This window comes from Dendrobates tinctorius, unplaced genomic scaffold (genome assembly GCF_039654945.1).
Source record: "Dendrobates tinctorius isolate UK_male_01 unplaced genomic scaffold, ASM3965494v1 ptg000011l, whole genome shotgun sequence".
NCBI classification, from domain to species: domain Eukaryota; kingdom Metazoa; phylum Chordata; class Amphibia; order Anura; family Dendrobatidae; genus Dendrobates; species Dendrobates tinctorius.
In genome coordinates this window covers 15,245,436-15,270,417 of record NW_027361679.1, presented here as the reverse complement: position 1 = coordinate 15,270,417, position 24,982 = coordinate 15,245,436, and the positions used below count along the sequence as shown (strand labels likewise).

Below are 24,982 nucleotides of genomic sequence, written 5' to 3'. Positions count from 1 at the left end.
CACAAACATGAAGTACAATATGTCACGATAAAGCAATGTCAGAATCACCGGGATCCATTGGAAGGGTCTTTTTATGGCCGTTTCCTTTTTTACCCCCATGTATATAGACCGACATTCGCTTTGTGAGCGCCTGGGTTGATGATGCCCTCTTACTGCAGAGCCAGGAATGCCCTGGCTTGTATGAGCTAGCCCTATCTGGGAATCTGCGAGTTGCTGTCCTACAGTTCCTTTTTCCCTGTATTTATTTAGCTGGAGTAAGAGTTCAATGTCTCGCTCTGTTCAGTAATGTTTACTATATTGCTATGGTGATAAAACACACGTCTATTAAGTGCAGCCTTTTCTGAAATAACTTTCTGCTGAATCACAAGAATTTCAGGAAAGAAATAAACTCCCTTATTTTTTTTTCTTGTGTTTTTTTTACCCACTTTATGTAAGGATTATGCAGATTTGCAGTGAAGCTCTGGTTTGGAGCTATTTTTACGATATAACAGAGAATGCCATTATTATAATTCAAGGAAATTTGCAAGTCACGGTCTGTGCCATCTTCAGACATGTTTGCAACACAAAGTACAGCCATTCACATTGCCAGGAGATGGTTTACTAGGAAGGCTGCGCTTCAAGCTGGAAAACTACCAGAGCATCTACATTTCCATTGTACCATTGATATGATTAATTAAATGGTATTTGTCACCTTTTTTTGCCACCCAATCCAAGAGCTGCATAATGTAAAGATGAGACCTGGAATTCCAGTGATGTGTCACCTACAGGGCTACTTGTAGTTTTGATAAGAACAGGGTTTACTCAGCAGGAGACTGAGACTGGAGGACTAGTAAACCTGCTGTCACTTAGGGTACCGTTACACCTAGCGACTCACCAGCGATCCCGACCAGCGATATGACGCGGTCAGGATCGCTGGTGAATCGCTAGGTGGTCGCTAGTGAGCTGCCACACAGGCAGATCTCACCAGCGACATCGCTAGGGACGGGGATCGCTACTTACCTGTCAGACGCGGCGATCCTGCGTCCTCCCGCCCGCCTCCACGCGTCGCTCGTCGTCACAGCAGGAAGCGCCGCAGGAAGTGGCCGACGAGGAATGGTCCAGCAGCTTCTCGCGCAATCAGCGATTACCAGCGGGGGAGCCGGTCGGAGGTAAGTATCACATGCAGCGATATCGCTAGTAATATCGCTGTAACGTCACAAAATCGGTGACTTTACAGCGATATTGCTAGCGATATCGCAGTGTGTAACGGGGCTTTAGTCCTCCATACTCCTCACCACTGATTGCAGCTTTCGGTGTACACTGTGCATGGGGAGACAGCTGTGGAGGGGGCTGTTATACAGAGCTCAGCAGTCAAAGAAATGGTGGATTTGCAGGTGATAAGTGATTTTGTCAAAACTGCATCAAGCAAGCCAGTAAGTGACACACTGCTGGAAGTAGGGTCTCTGTCTCCACATCATGCCACTCTCAGATTAGGAGGCAAAGGATACTGTACTGTTTGTGCCGTTTCCTTTTCCTAATTTAGTACTGTGTGATGGAAAGATCTATTTTACAATCCATCTGTGTAGAACATTGCTTTTTGCTTATTTGGTTGTTTTCAGTCCTGAAAACAAAGTAGATCTATTTCTGTATATAACATACTGTATAGGTTTACATAGCAGAGTTGAGTAGTGTGGGAAATCGGTGGCATTCTGTGGAAGTGAAATATTTCAGCTTAGACTCCCACCGTGGACACTCTGTTATTTCAGACAGGGAAATGCCTGACCAAAAATAAAAAGCTAAATATTAGCTGTGAATAATGAAGAATTGGCTAGATACCGTGACCATTATCCTTCTATTCTGTCTGTTCCCTAATAAGGCAGTGCTCTCGTGTTTGGAATTCTTTTAAGATGCCTCGAACTAGCTAAAATATTCATTGTGTGAACACATTTGGTAAATTTACATTGATTGTTTTTCTTTATTTGCTAAAGGGCAGCAAAAAAAAATTACAGCTGTAGCCTGTGCTATATTCCAAAAATGTACTTTGAAAATAATCTGCCCAACTTGCAGAACCAGCCTCTTCTCTCATTTTTATTATTGGGGCATTCAATTTACAAATTAGTGGCATGTTAACTCCATGGTTAACCTCAGTGTCATCCACCTGAAACAGCATTTCTATAAAGTTTGCATGTTCTCAGTGTAAAATTGCCATTGATATGAGCAGACAGTGATCTCTCCTGATCCCACCCCTCCCCATCCACCCCTATGTACATGAACACTTTCGACTTGGGAATCATGTGTGTGCAATGGGGAGGGAGGAGAAAGCTGCTTGGCTTATCTTCCTTATATATAAAAAGGAACAGCACTTAAAGGGAATCTATCACCTATTTTTCGCCCTATGAGCTGCTGCCATCGGGGGCTTATCTACAGCATTCTGTAATGCTGTAGATAAGCCCCCGATGTAACCTGAAAGGTAACATAGTAACAGTTTTGAAGGCTGAAGGAAGACCTTATGTCCATCTAGTTCAGCCTATTTTTAGTGCAGCTGTTCTGCATTGTTGATCCTGGGGAAGGCAAAAAACCCACAGAGTAGAAGCCAATTTTCTCCATAGGGAAAAAAAATTCCTTCCCCTAAGCTGGGTCAACCATCTACCTACAAGAAAAACAAGTTAGATTATACTCACCTGGGGGCGGGTTCGGGTGCGGTGGGTGTCGCGGTCTGCTCCTGCTCCTCCCATCTTCATACAATGGCGTCCTCCTCCTTACTCCTGCCGCGGCTCTGCGCAGGGCACAGACTAAAGTAGTGCAGTGCGCAGGTGCCGGGAAAGGTCAGAGAGGTCCGGCGCCTGTGCACTGAAGTACTTTACTCTGTCCTCAACAGGGCAGATAAAGTACATCTGCGCCAGAGCCGCGGCAGAAGTAAGAAGGAGGACGTCATCTCTAGAAGATGGGAGGCGCCGGACCGGACCACGACACCCATCGGACCGGACCGGATCCCCGGGTGAGTATAATCTAACTCGTTTTTCTTATCTTTCAGGTTTCATCGGGGGCTTATCTACAGCATTACAGAATGTTGTAGATAAGCCCCTGATGGTGATGGCAGTAGCTCATAGGGCTAAAAGTAGATGACAGATTCCTTTTAAAGGGAACCTGTCACCCCCCCAGGGCGTTTTTCAGTTAAAGAGCCACCTTCAGCAGCACTAAGGCTGCATTCTGTGAAGGTGGCTCTTCTTTTTCTGAACCCTAGTAACGCTGAATATTGACTTTTATAACTAGCTCCTCATACCTGTAATGTGTCCCATAGGTAAGTTGTGTCCCCCTGTATCAGCCGCCTACCATCCGTCCGTCCATGCCTGTCCGGTGTCTCGGTGCCGCCCACCATCTGTCCATCATGATGCCCCTGTGCGTCGCTGCATCCTCCTGATTTGAATGCTGGCGCCTGCGCTGTGACAAGAGTTCTCGGGCATGCGCAGTGTGCGCTGCCCAAGAACCGACATCATACTATTGCCCCTGCGTGTTGTGGAGGCCCCAGATCCCGCCCCGCAGTGTTATGCATTCACACTGCGGAGCTGGGGCCTCTGCAACACGCAGGTGCAATAGCCTGATGTCAGGTATATACCGTTTTGGCTTAGGACCCATTCTTAGCGGCCCCCCTCCTTCTCTCTCTTTCAGGGAGACAAGGATCCTACACCAAAAAACGTAAGTGAAACCTACAAGCCGAAAATGCGCCATCTGTAGGAAAAAACTCCTCTTATTATAAAAAGACATTGTGCCAGCAAGGCACGACAAAAATCGTACGGGAGGAACAACCATCCCTAATAGAGGAAGTAAGAGGGATGATGCAACAGGAAATCCAGTCATCCCTGACTACCTTCTCCCAGTCATTCGGGGGGGGGGGGGGCCCTCAACCTCAAGGAAAAGGAAATGCGCCCCTGAGGACATCTCAGATTCAGAACCCGAGTCATCGGTTTCAGCGGACGGGAGGGAAGAGGGTGAATTAATCCCAGCCGAGTCAGAGGATGATAAGAAATGATTCTTTTCCTCAGATGATATGGAGGAACGACTCTCAGCAGTCAAGAACACAATGGGAGTAGAAGAAGATAGACCACCCCGCTCAGTGCAGGATGACCTATTTGGCGGCCTGAAATCCAGGAAGAAAATGGTTTTCCCTATCCATGATAATATCCAGAGTCTAATCCTGGAAGAATGGGAACTCCCGGAAAAGAAACTAAGTTTCCCGGGCGAAATGAGGGATCGATTTCACCTGGATAAAGAAGCCACGAAACCATGGACTGAGATTCCAAAAGCAGATATCCAGGTAGCCAGAGTAGCTAAAAATACTACGCTACCCTTCGAGGACTCCTCGCTGGACCGGAAGATGGATAGCCTACTGGGGAAGTCCTGGGAAGCCTCAGCCACTTTCATTAAAAACAAACGTGGCATCGGTCTGTGTAACCAGGACCCTATACCTCTGGCTTCAGCAGCTAGGAGACCATATAAAAAGAGGAACTCCGAGGGAAGATCTCCTAGCTTCTCTACCACTTCTACAGAAGGCAGCCGCCTTCTTGGCAGACTCCTCGGCAGAGTCAGTCCATGTTGAGGCAAGAACGTCTGTGCTTTCCAACACCACCTGAAGGGTCCTATGGCTAAAAATGTAGAGTGAAGATATCCTATCAAAATCGAAATTATGCTCTATTCCATTCAAGGGCAAATATGTATTTGGCCTGACATTGGACGAATTATTAGAGAAGGTGACCGACAAGAAGAAAAACCTTTCCGAGCCGAAACCACCTAAGAAAAAACCCTATTATCCACCCCAGGCTCAAACCCCGTAATACAGGGGTAAAGGGAAAACTGGACGATGGAGCTATCCAAAAGGCGGAAGAGGCAGGAATATTTTTCACAACTCTCGTTCAGACAGAGATAAAAAATGACACCAAGCAGGTAGGGGGCAGAATCGCAGACTACTTCCCGAGCTGGCAGGAGATAACAATGAATCAAAGAATCCTGGACTCCGTCAGATTGGGAGAAAAAATAGAATTCTCCTCCAGCCCCCCGCAAAACTTTGAAGTTACACATCTTCCTTCAGCAAGACTTCAAAAAGTTCTACACTCCGAACTCCAAAAGATGCTATCATCAGCGGTAATCTCTCCAGTCCCAGAACTGGAACAGGGTCAGGGCCACTACTCCCGCCTGTTCTTAGTAAAAAAAAGCCAAGTGGGAAATACCGGGTCATCATCAACCTGAAGAAGCTAAACCAACATGTCCGGTACCAACGCTTCAAGATGGAATCGATAAAGACCACGATACCACTAATTGGACGAGATTTCGCCATGGCCACCATAGATCTCCAAAAGGCCTATTACCACGTTCCCATCCATACATCCCATTGGCAATATCTAAGGTTCGCAGTCACTCTAGACACAGAAGTACACAACTTCCAGTTCAGAGTTCTATCCATCGGAATATCTTCGGCACCCCGAACATTTACAAAGATAATGGCAGAAGTGGTAGCATTCCTCAGAGGGAGGGATTATTGTGTTGTCCCTTACTTGGACGGCCTCCTGGTCTTGGCTCCCTCCAACACCATTCTAAGACAACACCTACAAACAGTCCTGCAGACCCTGGCGTCCCTGGGCTGGATGGTAAACATGGAAAAATCAGACCTGAATCCCTCAACCAGGAAGGTCTTTCGAGGGATCCTCCTAGATTCCCACAACCAAATATCCTTTCTTCCGTCCACTAAGCAGGTAGGCGTGAGATCAAAAGTTCAGACTCTAAAAAGTCAGAAAACAGTGGCCATAAGATTTGCCATGTCAACATTGGGGTCAATGACTTTTTGCATCCAAGCGGTCCCCTGGGCCCAGGCCCACTCAAGGATACTCCAGAGATATATCCTATCCCGCTGGAACAAAGACCCAGAGACCCTCAATACGAGAATCTCCCTACCCCAGCACGTAAAGCTGTCTCTCAACTGGTGGCTCAACCAGGGAAACCTAGCAAAAGGGACACCCTGGATACAATACCCCATGATGTCGATCACAACAGATGCCAGCAAACGTGGCTGGGGAGCAGTATCTCCTCAGGGAGTCTTCCAGGGACTCTGGCCCAGAGACGTGGGAAAACAATCTTCCAACTACAGAGAACTGAGAGCGGTAGAAGAGGCCCTAAAGGCAGCAGGAACATCAGTCCAGGGAACCCATGTCCGGATTTACTCCGACAATATGACTACCGTGGCCCATCTACGTCATCAGGGCAGAACAAAATACGGAAGTCTGCAAAACGTTTCAGCATGGGTATTCGGCTGGGCAGAACACAATCTCCAGTCCCTTTCAGCTCTCCACCTAAAAGGATCCGACAACCCCGAGGCAGACTTCCTAAGCAGGACAGACTTAGATCCAGGGGGATGGAGCCTCAACGTCAGAGTATTCCATACTTTAACCCAAAAATGGGGTCTCCCGGAGGTAGACCTAATTGCGAACCGGGAGAATGCCAAAACAAAGCATTACTTTACTTTTCCATAGGTCCAAAAGAGAAACACTCAAGGGTGGACGCCTTCGCTCACCCGTGGAACTTCGGACTGGCATACCCCTTTCCACCAATTCCCCTAATACCGAAAGCTCTGCAAAAGGTCAGAACAGACGGGGTCAACACTATCCTGATTGCCCCTTTCTGGCCAAAAAGGAGCTGGTTCGGAACCCTAAAACTGATGAACTCAGAGGGCCCCCTGATCCTGCCTGTGGACCGCGACCTTTTACATCAAGGTCCCATCCTTCACCCGGCTCCCCACAGCTTAAGCTTGGCAGCCTGGTTTCTGAAACCACAATCCTGAAAGCCAGAGGCCTCTCAGATGCAGTGATATGTACCTTACAAAAAAGTAAGAAACCAATCACAAATGCCATATATTCCAAAATATGGAAGACTTTTTCAGCATGGTACGGATCCACTCCCCATAGATCCCTTCCACCCCAACTTGACAAAGATCCTAGACTTCCTACAAGACGACTTATCCAAGGGTCTGAAACCAAGCACCTTGAGGGTCCAAGTATCAGCCCTAAGTTCTTTCTTCGATCACAACCTAGCAGAGCATTGATGGATCAAGAGGTTTATGTCAGCAGCTTCCAGAATCCATCCAAATAAATCCAACATGGGACCTGAATATAGTACTAAAGGGTCTAACGAACCCTCCATTTGAACCTATTGACCAGGCCCAGATGGATAAACTATCCTGGAAAACAGCACTACTCATAGCCCGTACAAACTGTAAGAAGAGTGGGCGAAATTCAGGCTCTGTCCATCAGAGAGCCCTATCTAAGAATTCTGGACGATAGAATAATTTTCCGGCTAGACCCTTCCCTTGTGCCAAAAGTGTCTTCGGATTTCCACACATCCCAGGAAATAATACTGCCCTCCTTCTGTGACAACCCGAGGGATGAGAGGGAAATGGGATTCCATTCACTGGACGTCTGGCGAGCAGTCCTGATCTATTTGGAAGAGACAAAACTCTGGAGGAAAGATCAGAATCTCTTTGTTCAATATGGCGGACCGAACAATTGGAAGAAAGCATCCAAAATCTCCCTAGCTAACTGGATCAAAAAAGCAATCACGGCCGCTAATAAAAACCAGGATCTACCTCCTCCGGTATCCCTGAAAGCCCACTCCACTAGAGCTGTCTGTCTCCTGGGCAGAAAAAGCTAATGCATCCATTGAGCAGATCTGCAAGGCTGCGACCTGGTCTTCAGTCCATACCTTCACTAGGCATTATAGATTAGATCTTATGTCAGTACGAGATCTAGCCTTTGGCAGGAAAGTCCTGCAAGCCGTGGTGCCTCCCTAAACCATTATTCTTTTGTATACCTCCTATGTGCTGTCATGGAGGGGATTAGATAAAATAGAACTACACTTACCGGTAGTTGGGTTTCTAAGACCCTCCACGACAGCACGGGTAATTTCCCCCCCTAACAATTTTGTTCATGTGACTTATGTGAAAAGAATTTTTAAGCATTCACTCTGTGTGGTCCTTGGGAAAACACTGGGGATTAGAGGAAGGGGAGGGCTATTTAACCTCGTTTCCTGTCCCTAATCAGGATGGGGAGGCAACCTCCTATGTGCTGTCGTGGAGGTTCTTAGAAACCCAACTACCGGTAAGTGTAGTTCTATTTTCTATTGTATCAAGTATGTATGCAATAAAATGCAAATTATTTATATCCCATAAATATTTTTATGAAAAAAATAAACAAAGTACACATTCGGTACTGCCGTGTCCAAAACTACCCGACATATAAAACTGTCCCACTAGTTAACCCCTTCAGTGAACACCCTAAATAAAAAAAAGTGGAGAAAGACTACTCTTTACCATCATACCGCCAAACAAAAAGTGGAATATAACGCTATCAAAAAGACGAATGTAAATCAAAATGGTATAGCTGAAAACCTCATTTTGTCCCACAAAATTTGGTGCCAATTTTAACCATTTCCCAGTGTGAAAATTTAAAATCTGGGGCTAAAACAACATTTTGGTGGTAAAAATGTAATTATTTTTTCTTCACTGCCCAATGATATAAAATTTTGTGACCCACCTGTAGTGTTAATATAATCACTGCACCCCAAGATGAGTTCATTGAGAGGTGTAGTTTGTCAATGGCATCGCTTTTGGGGGGTTCTGCTGTTCTGACACCTCAGGGGATCTGCCAATATGACATGGCCCCCTCAGACCAGTCCAGCAAAATCTGAACTCCATTATGGTGCTCCTTCCCTTCTGAGCTTTGCACCACATATGGTCTCCTGCAATGCTTGTGAAAATGATAAAATTTGGGGCTAAAACAACATTTTTGTCAGAAAAATCACGTTTTCTCTTTTTCACATATCAATGTTGTAAAATTCTGTGACGCATCTGTGGGTTCAAGGTGCTCCCCACACATCTAGAGGAATTTCTTGATGGGTCTAGTTTCCAAAATTGTGTCACGTACGTGCGTGTGGTGGTGGGGGGTGTTCAGGCACGTCAGGAGTTCTCCAAACGCAACATGACACGCGTAGACCATTAGGGCCACTTAATAACAGTACAATAGGCAAATAATCATATTTGCTCCAAACGATATAAGTGAAAAACTCAACTTGCCCCCACCATGCAAGTAATTGCATGGCTTCCTTGAACCAAAAGTGAAAAATGTGATTCTTCTGGTGTTGCAAATAAACAAATGTATTGATATTTTTCTTGCATTAAAGCTACAATACATCAAAGTGTTCAACAGAAAACGTAAATCATTTTAATACAGAGTTGTTCAAACTTTTCTTATCTTTTGACATTCCGCCAAAACAGGTGTAGCTAATGACGAAGCTGGGCAGCACGTAGCTACATTCACTTGTCAAATTCTTTAAAAGTGGCGGCGTTTCTGACTCCAGAAATTTTACTCCAGTCTCGGTCTATGACTAGAGGAACCTTTCTGGCAAAGCCCACGGAGGCACATGCCACTGATAAAGATGCACAGAATGCCTTTTAATGAAGTCGTTACATTCCATTCCTGCATACCCCTCATTTAGACTGATGTGCAAAAGTGTATTTGTACAAACATAGCAGATAAATTTCCAAAAGATCAACTTTAGGAGATAAAACTGAGAGCCTTAAATCTGCCGAACATTGTATTGTATCACTTACTCCGGGAAGCTTCTTCTATACTTTTGAAAATCGTTTTGTGCAATTAGCTGATTGTAGGGACCGTTCTCTATCCAAACCTTTGTACATTCACTTGCACTCATGTTTCTCCAATTGGCTTTTGGCTTGGTATTGCAGAGCTTAGATGAGAGTATGGCTTAAATTTTCTGTACATTTTGGTTTTGCATTTCAGAAGGTTTCTTGTATTTTGCCACTTGATGATAGAAATCTTGTTTCTTTCTGTGTTGCTCTTAAAATAAGGCAGGGCATCCATTATAAGGAGAGTCCGGAAGGCTTGGCATTTAATGGCATGCATGTTATCTGCATTATGTCATACATAGCTTGTGTATTCAGGTGCCTCATTCTGATTGCAACACTGTCTCTTTTTTAATCCAGTTTTTGCACTCCACTATTTTACTCATTTATTTTAACAGTTAATATAAAGGCTAAAACACTTGCTGCTTTACCTGGAAAAATTGCTGTAACTCTAAGAGACTATTTTACCAAAATTTGGATTGTACATACCTTGGTTCTTGAGAAATTTATGTTTTAAAAATTGTCCACCGTTCGAATCCATCCACTGCATGTCTGGGGTCATAGTGTGAATTTCTCTCTGTATGTTCTCTTGGAGCGCCTGTAATGTACGTGGCTTGTTACTGTACACCTGACCTTTCAAATGACCCTAAATGAAATAATCTGGAGGGTTATTTGGGTGATCTTGATGGCTACCGTCCCTTGGAGATTATTTTGTCAACAAAGAAGGCTTCAATCCATGGTCTGGATGACAGATTTCCACATCCGAACTTCTTTAGAAACTCACTTTTGTACCTCCATTAAGGAATCCGTTTTCACAATTAAAACACGTTCCTTCTCCAAACTGAATCTGTACATAGTTAACAAATAAAGAAGGAATTGGCAGGAATGAAGTGCAAGCGCCACTCATAAGCTGCCAGCACGCAGAAAGACGTGCAGCAAGTCTATCTCATGGTGGAGACAACCGTCGGGGCAACAAGTTGATGAGACCACTGTCCCTGAGGTTCATTGCACTCTCACTTCTCATGAACTAAAGTATGTACAGTCCAAATTTCAGGACACTCGACTGTCTTTTAGAAGTTACTGCAATTTTGTTAAAGTAGCATGTGAATCACCCTGTATGGGAGCCCTTTGTGTTTGACCACCTATGTTAAAGGATTAGTCTTTGGCTAGTAAAATACCTCCACTGCAAGTGAATTAGCTAGACACCTCTGTCTCATACTAACCCAATGTAATCACTTGACACCTTCCAAGGTCAGTATTTCTAATGTTTCACATGAACTTACTCCCTGTATGCTGCAAATACAGTATACTACAGTCCTTCGAATACAGTAGGTGGGGTCCTAATAACATTTGACAAGAGAGGACAGCCCTGATGATGCGTGTAGGTGGATAGGTTACTCCACCATATTTGGTGCTTGTTCAGTCCACCATATCTGGTATAAATGCCTTTTTATCAAAAACTACTGGCAGCAGTTTCTTACCGCAATTCAGCAAATTTTCAGGGAAATTTTGTCTATTCCATTTCCTTAAAGGGGTTATCCGGTCCAAATCAATAAGCCTTCAATCACTCTGTGTGACTGCAGACTTATGAATCCTTCCAGCACACGCACTGTGCGCTGCGGGGATTCAGCGGTTTCTGAGCATGGACTGGAGGGTACGTATGAGTTATACACGCTCCCGGCCAGGGCCAGCTTAGTGGTAGTGGCGTCACTCCATACTCTTGTATTGAACAAGGCCGCGCCCTGTTTAGTCCCGCTGCCGTCCAGTGGACATGGCCGACTAGAGGGTGTGGACTCTCCTGTACAAGTGCTCCACTTGCCAGGAGTATGTGTAACTCGTACATACACCGTGCATGTGCTAGGGGATTCATAAGTCTACGATCACACAGAGTCACTGCAGACTACTAGATTCGGACCGGACAACCCCTTTATAATAGATTTCGGCCTCTATGCTCTTTTTAAACCTACCAAAGGGAGACTTCATCGCAGAATGTTTACAGCATCCAAACTTCTAATACCATTAAATGAAGGACTTCCTAAACTATACTTGGGTGGAACAAAATAGATTTACACAGAATGGGGAAGATTTCTTGTTGGTAGGATTTAAATCATGCCAAACTTGAGACATTTTGGGGCCAAAGCAGGTTCTTTAGAGGGAAAATACAGCTGCATTGTGGTGCTGACTGTCACTTACATCTTTAGCATGAATGCAAAATGCCTTACTTTCCCTTTACTGTTAATAAAAATACATTTTGAAAAATAAAAAGTTCAATACTGGGTTCCCATACTCCCATATATAGATAGCCAGGTATCCATACTCGAGTCTATAGCATTCCGGATACCCTATAGAATGCTGGATTCACGTACACTGTGGAATCCTGGATACGCATACTGTATTAAATGCTCTATACCCTACGGAATGCCGAATATACAAACATTCAATACTGTATAGGTATCTGGCATTCCATAGTGTACAGGTATCTGGTGTTCTATGTTACATGTGTATCCAGTATTCCATAGTGTATGGCATTTTAGAATGTATGGGTAGTTGTCATTCTATAGAGTATCTGGCATTCCCTAGTGTAGGGCTATCCGGTAGTCCACAGTTCATGTGTATTCAGCATTCTAGAGTGACATATGCTCTATAGAATGCCGTATACTCGTAAGAGGCCATCTATACCAATAGATCAACGGTACTAATTAGTGCCTTCTATAAAAGGCTCGACCACAATACATAGTTCCATGCTGAGCTTGTTCCTGTGATATTGGATAGCGGAGTAAGCTAGCTAAAGCTTTTTTTATACTACAGTGCTGCATGAGGATTTTTATTTTTCCATGGCTGCTATAAGTTTGATTTGAAGTCTCCTTTTCTAAGTATAGACTTACTTTATTTAAAGCTAAACCTTTACGATTTAGCCATAAACTTTCAATAAAGGTACAGAGTAAATGCAACCTGTGAGTAGTGCTGATCCTGTATGTTCTAGCACAGCGTCGGCTGGTAACTCTTGTAAAGCAGTTATCGTCATTAAACTGTACCAGATCTGAAATGACTATACACTTCTAGCATTGATTGATTTTTTTTTTTTTTTCTTTCCTAGAGCTGTGGCCGGACAGAACAATCCGACATCATCACAAATGGTAAGTAGTATCCGCTACCTGCACAATCGCTTAATAACCAGTCGGCATTTGAAATGTCTACCTTCCCATATACTGTCAGTAAATCTAGAGGTTCCAGATGCCGACCAGAGTCATTGTACTCCATGGCACCATTAATTGTGGACTACTTAGGAAATAAAACGTTTTTTATATGGGAGATATTTCCTAATGCTGACGTAAAGGGAGTGACGTGTTTGGAAAACTAATGCTCTAATCCAATAAGTGACACATTTTACAGTTGCCCTAGGTATTTTCCCATGGCAAATTCAACATTCTTATAATTCTTATTGCTGCTTTTTCTGGCAATATTTAAAAAAAAAAAAAAAAAAATTTATTGCAAAAAACAAAGGATGACCCCAGGGTGTTGGCAGTCTCATAGTAGTACACAAAATGGTTTTAAAGGGAACGCCATTGGCTTATCCCTGCATTACTGCACAATGTTTTATGTTCCACATAGATGCTTCTATATTGTATTAAAACTACTTTTATGTACCATTCATTATATGCTAGTGCTCTTGGACTAGTCATACTGGCGTCACTTCCCCCAGACTAGTCCTGCCTCAGATCCTGTAGCCTATACCCTCATGACTTCCTCTATTCCAGGGTCGAACAGAACCCAGGCACTAGTATTCTCCACGATCTACAGTTAAGGCTGCTGTCTATTCAATGCCGTATTATTAAAATACCCCCCCCCCCCCCCCCCCCCGTGGTTGGGTAACCCATTAGAATGGTACATATGGGGAGGAGAGCTGATGGGTAGGCAGCTGCCAAGCTTGACCTTCAGATCAGCACACAGAGGGAGCTGCTGCCAGCTGTAGAGGAGAACTTCACTCACTGTACACCACTCTCCTGGGTTTATCCATCACCAAATTGGGACAGCCAGCAGTGCATAGACAGCAGACATTAACTGCAGGCAATAGACTATGGCAGTGCTTAGGTTTAGGCATAGAGGATGTCAATCATGTACAGTTGTGGCAAAAGTATTGACACCCCTGCAATTCTGTCAGATAATACTCAGTTTCTTCCTGAAAATGATTGCAAACACAAATTCTTTGGTATTATTATCTTCATTTAATTTGTCTTAAATGAAAAAACACAAAAAGAATTGTTCCTAAAGCCAAATTGGATATAATTCCACACCAAACATAAAAAAGAGGGTGGACAAAAGTATTGGCACTGTTAGAAAAATCATGTGATGCTTCTCTAATTTGTGTAATTAACAGCACCTGTAACTTACCTGTGGCACCTAACAGGTGTTGGCAATAACTAAATCACACTTGCAGCCAGTTGACATGGATTAAAGTTGACTCAACCTCTGTCCTGTGTCCTTGTGTGTACCACATTGAGCATGGAGAAAAGAAAGAAGACCAAAGAACTGTCTGAGGACTTGAGAAACCAAATTGTGAGGAAGCATGAGCAATCTCAAGGCTACAAGTCCATCTCCAAAGATCTGAATGTTCCTGTGTCTACCGTGCGCAGTGTCAAGAAGTTTAAAGCCCATGGCACTGTGACTAACTTCCCTAGATGTGGACGGAAAAGAAAAATTGATAAGAGATTTCAACGCATGATTGTGCAGATGTTGGATAAAGAACCTCGACTAACATCCAAACAAGTTCAAGCTACCCTGCAGTCCGAGGGTACAACAGTGTCAACCCGTACTATCTGTCGGCATCTGAATGAAAAGGGACTGTATGGTAGGAGACCCAGGAAGACCCCACTTCTTACCCCGAGACATAAAAAAGCCAGGCTGGAGTTTGCCAAAACTCACCTGAAAAAGCCTAAGAAGAATGTTCTCTGGTCAGATGAGACAAAAGTAGAGCTTTTTGGGCAAAGGCATCAACATAGAGTTTACAGGATAAAAAAAGAGGCATTCAAAGAAAACAACACGGTCCCTACAGTCAAACATGGCGGAGGTTCCCTGATGTTTTGGGGTTGCTTTGCTGCCTCTGGTACTGGACTGCTTGACTGTGTGCATGGCATTATGAAGTCAGAAGACTACCAACAAATTTTGCAGCATAATGTAGGGCCCAGTGTGAGAAAGCTGGTTCTCCCTCAAAGGTCATGGGTCTTCCAGCAGGACAATGACCCAAAACACACTTCAAAAAGCACTAAAAAATGGTTTGAGCGAAAGCACTGGAGACTTCTAAGGTGGCCAGCAATGGGTCCAGACCTGAATCCCATAGAACACCTGTGGAGAGATCTAAAAATGGCAGTTTGGAGAAGGCACCCTTCTAATATCAGGGACCTGGAGCACTTTGCCAAAGAAGAATGGTCTAAAATTCCAGCAGAGCATTGTAAGAAACTCATTGATGGTTATCGGAAACGGTTGGTCGCAGTTATTTTGGCTAAAGATTGTGCAACCAAGTATTAGGCTGAGGGTGCCAATACTTTTGTCTGGTCCATTTTTGGAGTTTTGTGTGAAATGATCAATGTTTTGCTTTTTGCTTCATTCTCTTTTGTGTTTTTTCATTTAAGACAAATTAAATGAAGATAATAATACCAAAGAATTTGTGTTTGCAATCATTTTCAGGAAGAAACTGAGTATTATCTGACAGAATTGCAAGGGTGTCAATACTTTTGGCCACAACTGTAGATGGAGGGTGGTTACAGGATCTGAGGCAGGACTAGTCAGGGGGCGCTGTATGACTAGTCCTGGCTCATTAGCTTATAAGCAGCGTCACATAAAATAGTTGTTATACACAAATTATTCTATATTGGATAGCATCAAGCGCTGTTCTGTAATGCAAGGATAAGCCAAATTAACACTATGGTGGCAGACTTGGGAGACCTAACCGGTATCTTAAAGCTTATTAATAGAATTTGATATCGAACACCAAGAGGTTCTCTATCCAGGTGAAATATGGTAGAGAAAGGATTGGCGGGCTGTACCTAACCATAGAACGGCATTTCACATGTATAGGTCATATTTTTCATTAAGTCCTAATGGGCCAGAACAGGTATTATCCTCCAATGAATTCAGTCAATAAGTAGATGTTCCTGCAGAGATGGGGAAACCTTGTCCCACAAGATGTTGCCCCTGACAGAGCCTGTATGCTAGTTTACCCTCTGTCAGTAATAACCCTATAATTGTGTGCACTTTGCTTTCACTGACAGAGGACTGAATAGACTTCCAACATTGAAACAGCACCTCCACTTCTTGGTGTTGCCAAAATTTAGAGATTTTTATTTAGTGCTATTTTTATGGGGTTTTTTTCACCAGGAAAGGGTGGTTCAAAGGATTCTCTGCATGTCCCCCGGTTTCTCTGCAGAACTAACCTGCGCCCCAGCATTTACTGGTGAAGACCATAAACATTAGCACTAAATTAAAAAGGTCTATATCTATATAAACGTATGGTAGATTTAAAGAGAAATGTACAGGAGAGCAGCAAGAATAAAATAAAAGCAAACACTAGCTACTTTTGACCTGGTGACAGGTCCTTTTTAAAGTTAGCGTGGAAGAACTCTGTGCCGCCAGGCCCTGACTAGGCCTACAAGTAACTAGAAGTGAACCTCACACTTGGCTGGTTTGTTGCATAAAAATCTGTTCTGTAATATCTGAATTATGTCTGTGTGTGAAGCATGTGCATGTAATTTCTGCAAACACTATTCAGAGAGAAGGGACAGATTTTCTGCATCTAATCTACTGTGTGTGAATGCTCCCCTAAGCCCTTCTTTTTTAATTTTAGCATATTATGCAGCTCAGTTTATATTTTTGATGTTCTAGCTTCTTCCAGAGTCAAAACAATAGCAAGTACAAAAGACACAAAATTATTTCCACATCATCCAGTAATTCTCCAAACAAAGCACACAGGTTCCTTACTGGCTTCATTACGTGTTCCCATCACAGTCTTGTAGCAGATCACCCTCTTGGGGATTATGGTTCTTCTTACCACCCCATCAATGCAGAAGTGGCCACTCCTGGGAGTTATGGGAACTACTGGTGGACACCTGTTCTTTATGCAGGTTCCAAAAACGTGACGCACATCTGTTCAACATTTATAACATGCCAGAATATTCTGTAAAAATCTGTCATGGGAATACTCTTAATGACTTTTCAAAATATGCCAATAAAACGCAGTTTGTGCCAAATTTGAAAATGGTTAAGAGGTTTTCCAGGCTCTTTAAAAGATTGCTGAATCGCAACAGCGCGCAATGTACACATCGTGATCATTTCCCTGTATTTGTTGAAAATGAGAAAAACCAGCATTAAACAACTTAAGACATACCTCCTTTTCATGCTTACCCGGTGGACCAGCAGTGTATGGCTTGCAAAATCCCGGGTGCAACACCTGAAATGATCAGCGTCATACAAAATCCAGGCCAAAGAGGAAAAAAGAGGTGGCACGCAGTAAAACAATCTTTTCTTTATTCACTGCAAGGAGTACATGGATGCAGGGGAGCAGGCGCAGCGAAGGGCGACGGCCGTTTTGCGTCAGACGCTTCAACAGGTACTTGGATGCGAAACGGCCGTCCTTCGCTGCACCTGCTCCCCTGCATCCATGTACTAGTTGCAGTGAATAAAGAAAAGATTGTTTTACTGCTGCATCACTGCGTGCCACCTCTTTTTTTCCTCTTTGGCCTGGACATAATTTCCCTGTATTCCCAGCATCAGTGAGTGGACATCTGGCCACAAGTATGCGATTTACATAGTTGCAGACACAAGCTGATTAGATTCTCATTCACTTTTCTCAGTGTTCCGAGATAAGCGAATGAAAATGTAGTAAATAGCATACTTGTGGTCCCGTGACCACCCACTCCTTCTGTGGATACAGGGGAATAGTGACATTGCGCACTTAGTGACTGCAGAAATTTGTCTAGAGCCCGGAATACTTCTTTAATGCCGTATTACTGACAAACCGACATAAAAACATTGTCTTCTGTGCATCACCTGCAGAATATACCCAAATTATAGTATTTCACTCTATAGACAGATAAACTGTAAGATGTATCAGATGAGACACAAAGATTAAAATGTCTGTATAGTGACAGCTTATTATGTAAAATGAGGAATTTGGCTCTTTGCATGTGGTTGGTGTGTATATTTTTGTTTGTTTTTATATATAGGAAGCACCAAAAGAAATTATAAAGCCTGTGCCCATTGCAACCCCCATTCCTGCTGTTCCCAAAGTCACCACTGCTCCCAATATGGCATACAACAAAGCACCTAGACCATTTGGAGCCTCATCGCTTTCCAAGCCTGCATCAATCCCTTCACCTTCCTCTGCCTTTACCCCTGCTACCGCAAATCAAGCATCTCCACAGCCATCCGCCTTATCCCTGCTTGCTGCTGTAAACTCACCTGCCCCCACTACCACCGGATTGCATGCTGGTTATAAACCTTCCACTGATGGCCCAGCAGCTGTAGCTAAACCTGCAGTCACCCATGTCCCACGCCAGCCCGCAAGCTACAGTTCTGCTGTCAACCAGCATTCTAATAATGAGAGAAGAGGACAAAAGGAAAATCTGGGTGACAAATCCCAAAATGGGTAGGTAACACTTGCATGTGGATCAGAAACTTGCTTTTCAGTGAATTGTGGGGATTTTTTTTATTTGTTACTAACTACCTAGAAGGTGGTCAAATGCTTCAATGGCTCTCGAGGCACTTTTAGGTTTTCCATTTCATTGGTGGTTAAGGCCTGTATATATGCAGTGATTTAACTTTTAAAAGGGTTTTCCACAATCATTTCAAGACCCAAATCGAAATAAAAACAATGGACACTCCTCTCCCACAGTGGGGATGTTCCTGCTATGTTGGCATTGCCGTTACCGGAAAGTGGCATGACTTGTCACGTGCAGACTGCGGCCAATGAGTGTCTGCTGATTGGCTGCAGCCTGCAAGTGATACAACAATGCCATATACTCTCTGGAAACAGCAGCAATGTGTCACAAACGCATAAAAAATGTCTGATTTAGGCCTCTTTCACACATCAGGTTTTCGCCGTCAGGCGCGATCCGGCGCTTTTGACAGAAACCGGATCCGGCTAAATGCAATGCCGGATCCGGTTTCCCCCCCATTGACTTGCATTTGCGCCGGATCGCGCCGGATGGCCATGCGTTTCAACCGGTTTTCGCCGGATCCGGCAATGTGTCGCGATCCGGCGTCTGGAAAAAACGGCTACTGTAACGTTTTTTGTCTCCGGCGAAAAAGCCGGACACGCCGGATCCGGCGCGTCCGGCTTTTTCACACAATGAAAGCCTATGAGCGCCGCAATGCGCCTGATCCGGCGAAAGCCGGATCCGGTGGCCGGATCCGGTTTTTTTGGTCTGAGCATGCTCAGTAGCTCTGCCCACAAGACATATATAAAGGCAAGACAGTGGGACCCACAGCCACACCCAACATGCCACCCAAGAAAGCAACCAAGCGCAGCAGGAGACCACTGCAGCACCATCAGCACCACCACCACCCCAAATGGAGCAGCAAATGGAACATGCTGAGGAGGGGAGGCCAGCAGCAGATGAGAGACGGTAATTATCAAATCCCCCGTTCCTCCAAACTAGGGCTATTGAATATCAAGATATTCATTGGCCCTTTGTTTCTCTTTATTCAACAGCCGCCCAATAGATGCAGCAGCAGCAGCAGCAGCAATGGCAGCAGCTGGAACACCACCCACAGGCATGGAGTGTGGCCACCAGGAAGACAGCACATCATCTTCTGGGAGCCCTCCCTCGCATCGTCAGCGTTTGACGGTAAGTTTTTATTTCCAAAATCCATCATCTCTGTAATATATGTCTATTCATTGCCTTTTATTTCAAAACAGGATTCACAAGATGAAGAGGAGCTCCCAGAAGAAGGAAGGGGTGGACAGACACTTGGAGTGGGCTCACAATTGGTAAGTTTTTTGCATCAAACGCAGAAACACAACATCACACTACACACAACACATAGAAAACAATGTTCTGCAGACCACACACAGCAAACAAATGCCTACATCCAAAGACATAACATTTTTTGTTTTCTTCTCTAGTCTTCCCAATTTGGTGCTCGGCCAAGAGGTCCTCGCAGTGCCTCCCAGGGTCGTCGGCGACAGCAACGCGGCGGTCACCAGCGTGTAAGTATAAATATTTTTGCTTTGTTTTTTTGCACTTTTTATTTCATTTCTTTTGTGGAGGCTAATTATGTTATTTTTGTCTTTTCTTTAACAGCCTTCACAGCGTGCTCCTGACTCTGACGGTGAGGATGGAGGACTCGATGTGGACCACCTCATCGATCTCGTCAGAGAAAGGGAGCCGCTGTGGAATATGGCTGACCGCCGCCACGCTGACCTTATCGTTACCCGACGACTCTGGGAGGAAATCTGTTCGCTCCTTGTGGGCCGCTGGGAGGACCTCGATGTTTGGGCCCAGATTAAAGAGCGTAAGTATATACAGTACCGGTTGCTTGATGTAAACCAGTGTTTCCCGAACTCCAGTCCTCGTGGTCCCCACGGATCATGTGTTCAGGATTTCTATTTACTATGGAAATCCTGAAAACATGACCCCTGGGGACCATGAGGACTGGAGTTTGTGAAACACTGATGTTGTATACTAACCACTCCTTTCTCGTTTCAGGGAACAGAATTGTGAATCGGTGGCGGTCTGTGAGGGATCGTTTCAAGAAGGAGTTCAATAAAGAGATGCGGGCCCCGAGTGGATCTGGAGGACGCAGGAGCAAGTACAAGTACGCACAAGCCCTGTCGTTCCTCCGGGAAACAATGGTCACTAGAAGGTAAATATTACACACCACATGTGAAAAAAAATGTTAGATGTAACTTTTTTTTTTCAGCCAGGGCCATACCATGTCAGTATTTTAATTGTTTTTTTTTCACTTTATTCCACAGCACGGTGAGCAGCACTCGGGAGCCTGCACGATTGGACCCTTCTGAGGCAATCCCTGAGGAGACCGGCACCGAGGGACACTTCGACCGCCCCGGTAAATCTGCACCTTCCCAGCCTTCCCACACATTCGACCCATCTGTCCCATCCACCAGCACAGGAGCATCGTGGCCGCCTACATTACATGAAGCTGCTGGTGAGGAGATCGCTTTCCCTTTACCCCACCCTTCTGCCCCTGCCACCTCTAGTACACCTGCGGGTACTGGGCGGCAGCGGCAGAGGGGTCAGGAAAAGAGTTATGCGCCAGAGTTCTTGCATCTGAATGCATCTTTCCAGAACTGTCTCAAAGTCTTGTCAGAGCAAATCTCCGCAGGCTTTCAGCAGATCAACTCCAGCATTCTGGAGGTGAAGACACTTCTGCAAACCATGCATTCAGAAGCAAGATCTTCGCCAAACCACACCTTTTTCAGGTCTGTTGTGGAGCGCATGGCAACACTATCTCCTACCCAGCAGATGCATGTAATGCATTCGTGCCACGGTGCTCTACAGCAGGTTACCTCCCAACCTCCACCTCCCACCACTGTAGTTCCTCCACCTGCACCCCCTCCAGCCACTTTCCATCCTCCCCCTCCTATTACATCTGCACCCCCTCCAGCCACTTTCCATCCTCCCCCTCCTATTACATCTGCACCCCCTCCAGCCACTTTCCATCCTCCCCCTCCTATTACATACCAGCAACCTCACCAGTACCAGCAACCTCCCCAGTACCAGACATCTCCCCACTTCCAGCAACCTGCCCCGTACCAAACTCCTTCCCCGTACCAAACTCCTTCCCCGTACCAAACTCCTTCCCCGTACCAAACTCCTTCCCCGTACCAAACTCCTTCCCCATACAACTTGCCATCAACATCATCTGCTCCTACAGTCCCTGCCCAACCCTCCACTCCACCACCCACCACCTCTTCTGCTTCCCACATGTCCACCCATTCTGTAGTTTTTTCCACACCTTCACCTCCAACTGTTCCTTCCCCACCACGATCCCAGTCCTCTCTCCACACTCCCAGTGTCGAAGTGTCCCGCAGCCCCTACAGCAGTATTTCCACCACACACTACACAGAATTATAATGTGTGTATTTAAATAAAAATGACCAGTTTTATGGTTTCAGTTTTATAGTTTCAAATTTTTATTAAACATGTTTATTAACATTTTAAAAAAGTTTACTAAAAAAAACATTTTTCAATAAAAGTTAAATTATTTTACACTGGTTGTCATTTCTTTCTGCGGCGAAAAAGGTTAAATACAGGTTATTTAAAAGGTGAAATGGTATTCAAAACTAGGTATATAACTGTGGGTAAATTTTAGCTTTTTGCCACAGTTGTGTTCCTGGTTGTGTTTGAAGCAAAGTATTTCACCTAAAAAGTTGTGTTTATTGTTGGTGATTTCCTAACAATGTACACAACTTTTGTTAAAAGGTGAAATACTTTGCATAAAACACAACCAGGTACACACCTGTGGCCTAAAGGTAAAAATAGAGACCATGACAAGATAGCCAACTTTGGTTGGCAAAGGTATATACTGTTGGTCCAGAAGGTACACAAGTTTGGTTAGGGCACAAATCTTTCACACTCTGTCATCCCAGTGTACTCTGCCTTGAGGTGACATAAAGTATAGTGCAAAATTGTCCCTCATTACTGAAACCGTCACAGAACTTCTAGTGGTAATATTTCCAATGACAACATCCATCTTCGCCAGTAACTTGCTCTTCTCTCCAACCTGCACTTTCTCCTCTACAACCTGTCAAAGAAGGGCTGTAGGAACATGCTATATATAGTTTTCCAGTAGCCAATTCTGTTCGGAAGGCCACAAGGGTCAATTTTAAAAACCAGATCCGGCGTAATCCGTCGAAAAACGGATGAACCGGATGAGACGGATCCGGTTTTGTCTGTCAAGAACAAGACGGATCCGGCAGAAAAACGGATCCGGCACATCAGGTTTTACAAAACATTTGCCGGATCCGGCATTCCGGCACGACGCCGGATCGCGCCTGACGCCGAAAACCTGATGTGTGAAAGTAGCCTTACACCTTCTGATTTTGCTCCTCCCTTCTGCTGAGCTCTCACAATGCAGAGTACAAGCTGCAGCTGTCAGTCAGGCTGGTGGAGCGGACACTGAATACATTTGGATTCATGAGTTTTTTCATTTTATAGTTGGACTCCTAAAATCCTTAGCCTATTGTAAGGATTATACAGCTACTCTGACCGTTTTATTTTATTTATTTTACTCACTGATATAGCGCCATTAATTCCAAAGTTCTATACAGACATCATCGCTGTCCCCATTGGGGCTCACAATCTACATTCCCTATCAGGATGTCTTTGGAGTGTGGGAGGAAACACGCAAACATGGGGAGAACACACAAACTTACACCATGCTCATTAGGTCTAAGAGATCAATTTTTAATAATGCACAAAGTTTGTACTGTGAAATCTGTTGACCGATTTACTTTAACTTACCATTAGAAAATAATCTATTGTTTAAATCAGGTTTTTCTGTTGTATGTAATAACTTTTTGGGTAACGTACTTGTTTTTTTAATTTCTGTTTTTTCTTAATTTTTATAAAAAAAAAAAAAAAAGTTACATGAAAAAAGTTAGTAGCCTTGCAATTTTTCATTGGCCGCTATTTTAAACTCATATTTTGGTCTTTTCAGGAACAGTTTTCAGCTGGGTCCTTATCAGTAAAGGTGGGAAAAAATGACGTCTGACACCTCTGTGACACAGGATCCACTAATTGCGATCGGTGATGTCACAACTGACTTTGTTCCCTCCTCCCTTCATAATGACCTTTTGTACAGGCTCATTAGATGCATCAGTACAAAAGATGTGGTCAAAGTCTGTACATTGTGGCTAATGTACATATGTTTTTCCTGGAAAAGAAAATTGGAGTCTAAAAAAGCCAAACATATTTTTTAAAAAACACAAATCTGATTTAAGCAATAGGTAATGATTTATGATGGCTTCCCTTTAGGTCAAATCTGCATTTGTTTTTTGCCAAATATTGGACTTCTGGGGTTGTCTAAATTTGTGCTTTAACCATTAAGTAGTCTCCGTAATGTTAGACAAAAATAAAGTCTAGAATGTGGCTGGTAAAACAATCATTGTAGGCTCAACAGTGAGACGTAATGAGTTGTCCTTGTTGGCAGAGTGAGGTAACATGAATAGGTGTAAAAATTCCATTCATGAAATGGGAAAATTATAGTCTCAGTAATTACATCAATTTGTTTCCTCTGGATAGTAGATTAATAATCTAATGTATGATTTGTAGGAATGTGCAACTCGTATTGCACAATTATACACACTTAGGCAAATTAGACGCAGAGGAGATGATTAACCCCTTAACAACCGGGGTTATTTTCGCTTTTGCGTTTTTGTTTTTCGCTCCCCTTCTTCCCAGAGCCATAACTTTTTTTTTTTTTTTTTTTTTTTCTGTCAATATGGCCATGTGAGGGCTTATTTTTTGCGGGACGAGTTGTACTTTTGAACAACACCATTGATTTTACAATGTCGTGTACTACAAAATGAGAAAAAAATTCCAAGTACGGTGAAATTCCAAAAAAAAGTGCAATCCCGCACTTGTTTTTTGCTTGGCTTTTTTGGTAGGTTCACTAAATGCTAAAACTGACCTGCCATTATGATTTGCCAGGTCAGTACGAGTTCATAGACACCAAACATGTCTAGGTTCTTTTTTATCTAAGTGGTGAAAAAAAATTCCAAAGTTTGCTAAAAAAAACCAAAAAAACACCATTTTCCGAGACCAGTAGCGTCTCCATTTTTCGTGATCTGGGGTTGGGTGAGGGCTTATTTTTTGCGTGCCGAGCTGGCATTTTTAATGATACCACTTTTATGCAGACACGTTCTTTTGATCGCCCGTTATTGCATTTTAATGCATTGTCACAGCGATCAAAAAAACGTAATTCTGGGGTTTTGACTTTTTTCTTGCTACGCCGTTTAGCGATCGGGTTAATGCTTTTTTTTATTGATAGATCGGGCGATACCTAATATGTGTATGTGGGATTTTTTTTTTTTTTTACTGTTTTATTTTTATTGGGGCAAAAGGGGGGTGATTTGAACTTTTAGGGTTTTTTTTATTTTTAAACTTTTTTTTTTTTTTTACTTTTGGCATGCTTCAATAGCCTCCATAGGAGGCTTGAAGTATGCACAGCTTGATCGGTTCTGCTACATATGGGCGATGAGCAGACCGCCCATATGTAGCAGATTCACTCCTGTGCTTTCAGCGCCGACCACCGGGTGGCGCTGAAAGCCATCGGCCTGGAACAACCATAGAGGTCTCT

At 43.9% G+C, this 24,982-nt stretch overlaps 1 protein-coding gene across 3 annotated transcripts in view; it reads left to right on the top strand.

The window, feature by feature from the left end:
* The window catches only part of LOC141101101 (PDZ and LIM domain protein 5-like), a 178,115-nt gene that overhangs the window by 116,196 nt on the left and 36,937 nt on the right, over nt 1–24,982 (top strand). For all 3 annotated transcript variants that reach the window (XR_012234895.1, XM_073589932.1, XM_073589934.1), the window contains exons 4-5: nt 12,762–12,801; nt 17,884–18,305. Coding sequence is in view for 2 of the 3 variants with exons in the window: in XM_073589932.1 (XP_073446033.1) it covers nt 12,762–12,801; nt 17,884–18,305 (462 nt within the window). In the remaining variant the exon portion in view is untranslated. The remainder of the gene's footprint in view (nt 1–12,761; nt 12,802–17,883; nt 18,306–24,982) is intronic.